Source organism: Erigeron canadensis, chromosome 2 (genome assembly GCF_010389155.1).
Source record: "Erigeron canadensis isolate Cc75 chromosome 2, C_canadensis_v1, whole genome shotgun sequence".
Classification (NCBI taxonomy): Eukaryota; Viridiplantae; Streptophyta; class Magnoliopsida; order Asterales; family Asteraceae; genus Erigeron; species Erigeron canadensis.
In genome coordinates this window covers 23,298,452-23,309,467 of record NC_057762.1, presented here as the reverse complement: position 1 = coordinate 23,309,467, position 11,016 = coordinate 23,298,452, and the positions used below count along the sequence as shown (strand labels likewise).

Below are 11,016 nucleotides of genomic sequence, written 5' to 3'. Positions count from 1 at the left end.
CGAAGGTCTACCTATGTCATCCCGTGTGTGGGTGCCTCTCCACGCCGTGGGACACATCTCCCATGGCCAATGCATACAGTCAATACTACCAATCATACCGGGAAAACCATGAACTCTTTCATGCACATCATATTACGTTGAAGATCAGTCCATGTTGGTCTACGTAAGTATGTACGGCCATACAGTCGAATTACACCTAATAATATAGTACATATATATAGAATGTTAACTAATAATATAGGTATGTATATATAAAATGTTAACTAATAATATATTACATATATATAAAATGTTAACTAATAATATATTACATATATATAAAACGTACCACTATAAAAATGGCCAAGCGTCTCCCGTTAGGTCCTCTCCGCCATTTGCAAATACTCGTCAAGCAAATCGCTCGTCGCGCCGTATGCTAGTTGTCGAATTGCGGCTGTACACTTTTGAAGTGCGGTAAAACCAAGCTTTCCCGCGGCGTTCACCCTTTGTTGAAAATATCTATACTCTCGTTCCATGCCGCCAACAATCTTTAAAAACAAACCCTTATGCATTCTAAACCGCTGTCTAAATTGTCTCGAGGTGTAAGTCGGTTGATCCGCAAAGTAGTCTCGCATCAAGTTTTCTTGTGCCTCTGCGCGACGACATACAAGAACCACCCTTCTAGTAAAACGCGGCCTCTCTTCTTCTTCCTCTTCTTCTTCCTCCTCCTCTTGCGCGACCCTCATGGCCAAGGTAATGGCGCAAACAACGGCACTTTCAATGGCATCATCGTAATCCTCGGAACCGAACGAATCAAAAGAGGTCGACGATAATGAAGACGACATTATAGTGGTGGAGATGATAATATGGTTATGTGAATTTTAGTATATATGTTGTATGTTGTATGTGTGTTTTATAAATATAGAGAAGATATATAGTGTATATATATAGAGAAAGTAGAGGTAGAAAAGAAGAAAAAAAATAAAGTTGGTCAAAAAGGAGCCATTGGAGTGGGGTAAAAAGAGTCGTTGGCTCTGTTCCATAGGCATGTAACGCGCGTGCTTCTGCGGATTGGGTAGGCATTTTTTTGGCCATGAACGCCGGCTGGAGCGGTGTACATGGCGTCCTCCAGGTGTTTTTCGGCGTTCTCGAGCATTTTTGGGGGGACGCACGCCTTGCTCCTACTAGTCTTAGAAACCACATCAAGGGAATGGCTATCCACACCAATTTTTTCCAATATAGCCAGCAATATTTTAATAAAAATCTTAATAATAAGGTAATCATGATGTTTTTTTTCTTTTTATTTTATTTTCCTTTTTACTTTTGCTATAAAAAATGTAATAATCATGATGTCTTGTTACTTTTTTATTTTTAGTTTATTTTTTTCATTTGAATTTTGATATGATGAACATGTTGTCTTGTTACTTTTTTTCTTTATATATATATATATATTCTATTTCATAGGGATATTTGAAAGTTCAATGGATATCGATTTTTTAAAGTTTAATGAACGTTATAATTAAAGTTAGAAATTATTTAATTATTAGATTGAAATCAAATATCAAGATTCAAAATAAAGTTTGAATTTTGATCTTTGATTTTTATTTCAAAAGTTATGATCTCTTGAACTTTAGAGTATACTTATCCTTACACATTTCGAGTTTTTTTCTATAAACATGGATTGGAATCCTAATGTTCACATTTTTTGTGAATTTTTTTCTTAAAGAGTCATTAAATTTTGTGATACAACAAGCTCGTACAGTTAAAATAATATAATTTGAAACTGATCTTATAGAATGAATTATAAAATAATATAATCTGAAACTGATCTTATAGAATGAGTTAAAATTGATTTCAGATCGTTTCAAAATAAAAAGATTAATTTACATCAATATTAATTTGTACTATTATGTTTTATTAATTTAATAATGTATACATCTTTTTTAGATATATAATAATAATTAGATTTAGGATTAATGTAGATCTAACTTCTTCTCTCTATATAACTAATAGAAGATATGAAAATGCTTATGTGGCAGCTTTTTTTAAATAACATGTAGGATTTTTACTTATTTGTCAGATTGTTATAACTTTGCTTATTTTTGGTTTATTTTGAAATTTAAGTTTAATGTATTTTAGTATTTAATAATAGAGTTGTCCTTTTTTTAAATCAGTATTATATTTTATTCCCTAAGATTTAGTTGAGTTCTTAATTATTATATATAATCTTAATTTTTTTTCATTTGATTTGATTTAATACCATTATTATTAATTAATTACTTTCTTATATCATCCGATTTATATTTATATTCATTTTACAAAGCTAATTTTCATTAAATTATCGCAAGTGAGATTGGGTAATTAACAACTATAGCTATCTAATTAAGAGTAATAATATTTTCCATGATTGTTGTTTATTATATACATTTGTTTAGCAATATTACCACATTACTCAAATATTTAAAGATAATGTTGTCATGGTCTTATAATTTTCTTTGGTTTTAATTTGTGAAGTTTCACTTATAATTATTTATAAATATTATGTATCTATCCATATTAATTGTCGATTTATCCTTTTATTTTTGTTTTCTTATGTAGTTATATTATATTACTATATTGTATTTTTTTTATCTCTATTTTATAAAGATTTTTATTATAATTTTTATATTTTTGTTTTTTTCTTCACATTTTTTTGTTATAACTACTACTATTATTGTTATTATTCTTACATATAAAGTTGCTATAACAAAATATAACGTTTAATTAGTTATATGTTTTAACATATTTAACATGTATTATATATTCAAAAATTATAATCTTATTATTTACATTTATCGTAACTTCATAGTATTTATAATATCATAAACTAAGAATAATATTGTAAGTATCATTATACTCTTTATTCATATTTTTGGTCAGTCCCAGACAACGTCCGGGTTTAATCTAGTTTTTTTTATATATAACTAGATTATAACCTCGCGTAATACGCGGAGAATATATATATATATATATATATATATATAATTAATGACATGTTGAACTTGGTAAAAATTGAACCACTAAAAAAAGCGTGAAGTTAGATTGATGGTCGTTGAGATTCTGGTTAACGGTGAACGGCCGGTTGGAAAAATTGATACATCATCTATTATAGGTCTCGCTAAGTAATGTTTCTGTTTGATTGAATGTTTTTTATGCATCCGAATATGTCTGTATTGACTATTGTCTGTACTTGAGCTTTAACGTTTTGTTTGAATAATTTAGTTATTTACAAAATTTACTAACCAATTAAATTACCAATCTATACATCACATGTTGTGTGCTAATCTAACTTAAAGTTATGCATAATATCTTCACGATTTTCATACAACTATTTTTTTGATACATAATTATGATAGCTTATTATAGATTTTGTATTTGTCTTTTTTTCCAGTTCTTCATTAACTTAAAAATCGTTAAGTAATTATTGAAAGTTATGTCAATCTGTGTATCGTACCGATTAAAAAGAAAATTTTATTAAATAAAAAGTCAAAAATTGATTTTAAATATGAAAAATAATATAAAATTTAAAAAATATTAGTTTTCATAATTATATATAAAATAACATTAATAAATAATGTCTACAAATTTATACTAGGAAACAAAAATTATTTAATTTATTGAATTAAAATTAAATCTAAAAAGGTTTAAAAAAAGTATATGTCATCATCGTTTTGATCTAATGGCTATAATTAAAAGTTGAACTTTATTTAAAGGTCCAAACTTCTCTATTTTAGAATTAATTAAGGTTTTCCTTTTATATATATTTAGAGATTAAATTCAAGGTTTAATTAGCAAGAACTCATTAAGAGATTATTTATGATATTTCAAGAGTTGAAAAATTTATTATTATTAGTAAAAAGAAAGAAAAAAAAAAGAAAAAAGAAAGATGTAGATAGTTATTAAAAAGTTGCTTATAATTTAATTCTTCAAATTTAAGGTATCAATATATAAGAGCATTTTTGGCATATTTTAATATATCTAAATTAAAAAACAGTTTTTCTTTTTCATTATTATGTAGCTTCTTGCTAGGCTTCATAGCAATAAAAGTTACAATTTTATTGTTAAAAATTTAAAAACAGTATATTTTAATAAATCATTTGATTAGTGGTTTGACAAAAATTCTTAGTGATTCAATAAATATATAGATGAATAGTGTTACTCTGTAGTACTTACTTTTGAAGGATATATCTAGCTGGTAAAGTGTACGTGTCATTAAGTTTCTGTACGCGCGTGTTTAAGATTCTGTTGAAAACTAAACTTAATTTGTTTCAAAAGTTAAAATTAATAGCCTTTGTTAGATTTCATTCGGAAACACACAAACGAAAATACGGGGTACGTTATTTTCATATCTTAAAAATCATTAGGTTACTTGGTCCGCATAATTTACCTTTTTGGGTTTGACGTACAACTTTATTTCTCTTATAAATTATTTTACTTTTATATAGCTCATTTAATAATTAATAATATTAGTTTAGTCAGTAAGATTATTTCCAATGAGGATGTTTTTGGTGTACCCTTGAATATCCTTTGCGGTTGAAGTTTGTCCAAAACTAAAGATTTTTTGATGCATGCCCTTACCCAAGGGCATGCCTTTAGGTGTCCTTAGTCCTTATACTTTTTTTTGTTTTTAGTGGAGTTAAAGGATATGTAAGGATGTTTGTATGGTTGGAGATAAAATTATAGGATTTATAAGGATGTGTAAGGATTTGTAAGGATATGATGTGGCAGCTCAAGGATGCCTAAAGGTGTCCTTAGCATTGGAGATAGCATAAAGATAAATATTATTAATAAGTATATGTATAAGTCACAAGTCTACTTGTATTAATCAATATAATGATCCTAGACATACACTCGGACCATCTTTTGACCGGGCTGTCTTGTGCGATTCATGTCGTGACTCGGTCCGTATAAAGGGAGGGTGGATAAACAAAACTTAAATTAAACATAATTCATAAACTCTTTTTCCCCATATTCAAGCTAGGGGGTGGAAAATTCCTCTGGTTAAAAGTCTTTAGGTGGGGTTGAGGTTGGGCGGAGACAGCAATTTTGACAATAATTGCTTCTTAATTAGAAGAGGTAAGAAGCCGATAGATTTGATGATAGCAAAATGGAAGATATTTCTAGGCCGAAGTAAATTTTTTTATATCCTAGATGAATTATGTTTTAAACGTTTCATAAAATTTTAATAATAAAACAAACAAATGCAATAAATCCTTAACCGGTTAAACAGTAAAAATTATTGATTAAAAATTAAAATGAAAATAAATCACGAAAATTCTAACTAACAATCCTAGCTGATATGTGTGTATATATATACATATATTTACTACTAGGTTAATCTCGTGCGTTGCACGTTTATATTTTATAACATGGAATTCTCATGAATAATATATAGTGAAAATAATGATATAAGTTGAATTGAATGATTATAAAAAAATACGTTTTTATAAATTCAAATAAATGCATCAACAAAGCAAAAGGTATTAAACATTATTACAATAAAAAAATTCTATATAAAAAAAGAAAAAAACATACTCTGAACTTGCATTTTCTTTTGTTCGAATCATATATGAAACAAAAGTTTTAAAAAGGTGCATGTAATTTACGAATAAAAGTAGATTAGAATAAAAGTAGATTCGAATGTTGTTTTAAAAAGAAATTTGTTTCATACTAAGAACTAATTGTTTTTTTTTTAATAGAAGTTTTGTTTCTTCTTCTCACTGAGCAAGTTATTCACAAAACCTATGAAACAATTGTTTTCATTTCACTACTTTGTTTGCTTTTTTTTGTTCCGATGATCTCAAAATAACCAATTAATTTTTACCTTGTGTGGTTGTTTAAGACTTTAAGACTTATCAACTAAAAGTTTTAAATATAAGCTTTTTCAACTATCATATTTTTACTATTATACTACTTGTAATAAATGAAATAATGACAAACGAATTTAAGTAGTTTCCGCCTTGCATTAGAAGTTAAAAGTCATGAACTTTAATCTTGTTTATGTCTTTATAATTTATTATTCAAAATTGACAATATATATATAGGGTAAGGTTGATACGAGAATCGTTCACATATGAACATCAGTAACATTAAGTATAGTTTGATCTGGTTATATGTGAACGAATTTGTACATATACACCACAAATGAACATCAAGTTATAACATATAAGTTCTCATAGTTTATATAAAACGGGACACGTTATTTTGAGTCCAACTTATTTTGAGTCTATATAACTTACACATGTAAGTTAACTTACACATCTGTAAGTCGTGGTGACGGTGGTCGCCGTCGCCGTCGCCGAAAAATCATGGTGGTGGTCGGAGATGATGGTGGTAGTGGTAGGAGGTGGTTGGGATTTGAGAAGATGGAAGAAAATCAATGAACTCAAATTAAACTCAAAATAAGCTGGAGTCAAAATAATTTTTCTCTAGGACTATATATATATATAAAATAATAAAACCTCTTAAAGATTAACTTAAAAATCCTTCTAAAACTATAAGAATGTGATATGTGGTATGCACTAATTCTCTTTATTAATCTTACCTCTTAATTTTTTCACATGTCATTATATTATATTATATTATTATTATTATTATATATATAGAGAGAGATTTTACATAGAATAATATATATATATATATATATAAATTAATTAACATGACACACGGAGTAATATAAGTTTTTGAAACTATAACTTATTTTGTTTGTGAGAAAAACTAACTAAAAGCTATAAAGGTTCAGATTATGTATGCACGTAAAATTTGAAATCTGTTATATATTGAGTTTTTAATATTGTTTTTAGATTAACATGTATAAATGAATTGTATTGTTAGCATCATAAAATTCACGGCCGATCTTTTGATATTAAGGGTACATGTGTTTTTATGCAGGCCATTGGCAATCTTATATATGGATTGTCTATTAAAAAAGAAGAAATGATAAATTCTTCTAAATAATTTTTTAAAAAAATCTTTTTAATTATGTGATCTTGAAAGTTGAAACATGGTAGAATTAAATGATGGGATTAAGAAAGGAATTATGATGGAGTATATTACACTTATCATATTTTAATTTTTTAAAAAAAATTATTTGGTTGTATAATTATTAAGTTAATATGTCATTTATTTTAGAAAAATCATATATAAAAACATTGTTGAAATTCAATGAGTTGAATATTTTTGAGGAATCTTCTTTAAAGGCTATGCAATATGTCTTTGAGAGTATGCAGACCCTATGTAATTCCAACATAAGAAAACACAAATCAAAATTATTAATTGGGGTGGAAAACCTAAGAGGTATGCAAATGCATATCATGTGGATCATTTTACGTTCGTTAATGGTCTATCACAATTTTTTTACAAATGTATACCTTATATTATTAAAGAGAAAATTATATGGACTGCAGACTTTACTTAAGCTTAGGTACTGTCACTTTAAGAAAAGTTATAAATTAAACATTTAATTTAATAAACATGCATAGCCCCCTTGAATTTTACATAATCCCTATGTTTTACCTAAGATAGGTACTGCATACTTTACCTAACTTTTCCCCATTATTAAAACAATTTACATTTTGTTTTGAATTTTAAATTTTAATAATTTATTAAAATTAAATTACATCAATAACCTATCTTTATCGCCACCACCATCATCATCGCCGCCACCGCCGTCACCCTTGCTGCCGCTACCAGCGCCCGCCACCATCACTTGTTACCGCCACCAGCATTGCCGACATTACATTATTGCATTGCGTGAGTACCCTTCTATTTAAAATTATTTTTAATTAAATGAACAAATTTTCTCGTCCATTTTTTGATTCCCAATTGCATGACGGACGACGGTTATTATAAAGGTAGCAACTTTTTAATGATGATTGACAAATGGGTTATGTTAGTGACAGCCCTTAGGGTTGTCAATAAAAACTAAATGAGTGCATTAAAATTTGTACCTTGTTGTTAGAAAAATCAGGAGGCGGTTTTTAATATATAATATACAGGTTTTTAAGCATGTAATATGTTGTTAGTGACAACCCTTATGACTGTCATTATCATTTTCCTTAACAAATAAATAAGTAAACAATTTGTAAAAAAAAGGAAAATAAAAAATTGTTTGTTACATGAGGAACCGAAGATTTAGATATTAATATCATGTCATCATATATATAATACAGCACAAGTCAACGATGTCGTTAGTCACATAGACATTTTAATAGAAATGTTTAACAAGACGAGGTAAATTGAACCGTAATAATTAAGTGAAAGTATACTGAAGGGTCATGATTATTCTAACTTGACTCAAGTTAGTATTATAACTTGAAGGAATCCTCATCCTTAAATAAAAACTACACGTATAGAAAAGTTGAATAAAGTTGTCTAATCATGTCATGAGCCAAATTTCATTGCGACTATGCTAAATTTGCCAAGTTTTTTTTTCCTACAGAATAGCCAACAAAATCGCAATAAACTGACGAAATCGCAATAAGATCTTCAAATTCCCAATGGGAACATCAAAATCGCAACGCGATTCCGCAGAATCGCAATGTGATCATGAGAACCGCAATGCAATTCTGAAAATCACAATATGTTAGACTTTGACATTTTATTTTTTCTTTTTGTTTCCAATGGAAAAAACCATATATGCATTTCACATAATGGTATTTTGGTCATTTTACCTATTATCATCCCCAAATTTAAATCCAAACATCTAAATAACCAAACACCTACATTCACAGATCTCGATCTTTACAATCCCTTTTAAACTAAAAGTAAATCCCCATCTCTATACCTAATATAAATACGCGCCCCGTATCTCGACCACCATTTTTAGTAATTTGGCCAGACAGATTTTGCAGCGACCCTCGCTTCAATAACCCTCGCCACGTCAGCATTCCACTCACCGCTTTAAATGTTTGACCCGACCGTTACTCCACTTATTGCAGCGACCCTCGCTTGCAATAAGTTAACCCGGAGCCGTTTTTAAAAACCGATCCACCCATCCATCTATTCCATCATTTTCCTTCCTCCACCCTTCAAAATATAACATTTTCTTACACTTTTTCTTCCTCCACCCATCTATTGCAGTACCGCCGCCAGCCACCACCGTCCACCGCCAGCCACCACCTTGCAGTACCGCCAGCCTTCTCTTCCTCCACCATCTATTGCAGTACCGCCGCCAGTCACCACCGTCCACCGCCAGCCACCACCGTGCAGTACCGCCAGCCGCCGCTGCCGTCCACCGCCACCGCAGTACCGCCAGTGTCGGGATTATCCTCCCCCAAATTCCGGTCGGTCGTCCTCCCCCAAATTTTCAAGCCATTTCAAATTATGGTATGTATTTTATGCTTTTTCTAATATCCAAACCATTATTTTTTAGTATCTAGACCATTACTAATTTTTGCAGCGACCCTCGCTGCAAAAAGTAAAAAAATTCAGACCTCCATGGTATGTTAGTATAGTTTTTGTATATATATCAGTTTTGTTAATTTGTTAGAATTATTAGTTGTTTATAGGATTTTAATAGGTTTGTTAGTATATTGGTATGTTATTATTAGTTTTGTTAGTTTTGTTAATTAGTTAGTTTTGTTAGAATATTGGTATGTTAGTATAGTTTTTGTATATTTATTAGTTTTGTTAGTTTTGTTAGAATATTGGTATGTTAGTATAGTTTTTGTATATTTATTAGTTTTGTTAGTTTTGTTAGGATTATTAGTTGTTTATAGGATTTTAATAGGTTTGTTAGTATAGTTAGTTTTGATTTGTTGATAATTTAGTGATTTGTTAGGAGCCACGAATTTGTTTTGTTAGTGATTTGTTAGAATATATATCTTTAAATGCAAAATTAAGAAGATTAGAATTTGTTAAAAAATTGATTAAAATAAATAGGCAAGATTATGTAAAAATTTTGATTAAATAAACTACTTAAGACGTAATAAAATTTAGTTCAACAAAATTATACATAAAAATTAATTATAAAAATTAAGTTCAAAAGTATAAAAAATTAAGTTAAAAAGTTAATATATTGATTTGTTATAATATTTTAGTCATTAGTGTTAGGTGTTTTACTTTTTGGTTAGAATATTGACAAAATAAAAATGACGTAGATTAAAATTTGTTAAAAAATTGATTAAAATAAGTAGCCAAGATTATGTTAAAAATATATGTATTGAACTAAATATACAAAATTATTTAAAAATTTGAATTAAAAATTTTGATTAAATAAACTACCTTAGACGTATTAAAAATTACTATAAAGTTAAATTTAAAAGTATAAAAGTAAATTTATATTGTATAAACGGAGTTCTAAAAATTATTATCAAGTAAAAAAGATATATATAAAAGTAATTAAATTTGTGATAATTTTGTTATATGATTTGTATTTTGCAAAAAACGTATAATATGATTTGTATTTTGCAGTATAGATGGCGACTTACCATGGCGGTGATGGCGGCAATGAAGACCCACGTCGACCATGGTGGAAGATTACATGGGGCTGCAAAGGCAGCGACGGTAAGGAATTTGGTTTTTTAATAATTCATATTTTAATTTAATATTTTTTTACTAACTTGTCTTTTTAGAATTTGGTTCTTTATAATTCATATTTTAATTTAATATTTTTTTTACTAACTTGTTTTTTTAATTTTTGCTAGCCCCACGAAAGGGAAAGGGGAGGGGGCCCTGTCAAAATTTAAATCTGGAGGCCGAGTTCGCGAAAAAGGGCCGCCTGTCGATCGACTTTGACACAAGCAACTTAAAAACGTGGCAGGCGATCGGCCCAAATTCTTCTATGTATAAGAGCCTCATTGGCATCTTGGTCCGCCACATCCCTCAGACATACGACTCCTGGGACCATGTGCCTGCTGAAAGAAAGGATTTTATCATCCCGACTCTGAACGTAAAATATTATTCATTTTTAACTTCTTCTTTGATGTTTGTATCAATTTTTAATTTCGCTAACTTTTACTTTTATAAATTGCAGACTCGGTTCAAATTGGACCACTT

General features: G+C 28.8%; 1 protein-coding gene across 1 annotated transcript; it reads right to left on the bottom strand.

The window, feature by feature from the left end:
- Positions 1–356: 356 nt before the first annotated feature.
- LOC122587898 lies at positions 357–824 on the bottom strand. The gene has a single exon (XM_043760052.1). The coding sequence runs from the start codon at positions 822–824 to the stop codon at positions 357–359; it is 468 nt and encodes a 155-aa protein (XP_043615987.1).
- Between the last annotated feature and the right edge of the window lie 10,192 nt (positions 825–11,016).

Bases quoted from the DNA above. Each gene is read 5' to 3' on its own strand.
- LOC122587898 (XM_043760052.1), bottom strand. From the start codon at position 824: ATGTCGTCTTCATTATCGTCGACCTCTTTTGATTCGTTCGGTTCCGAG.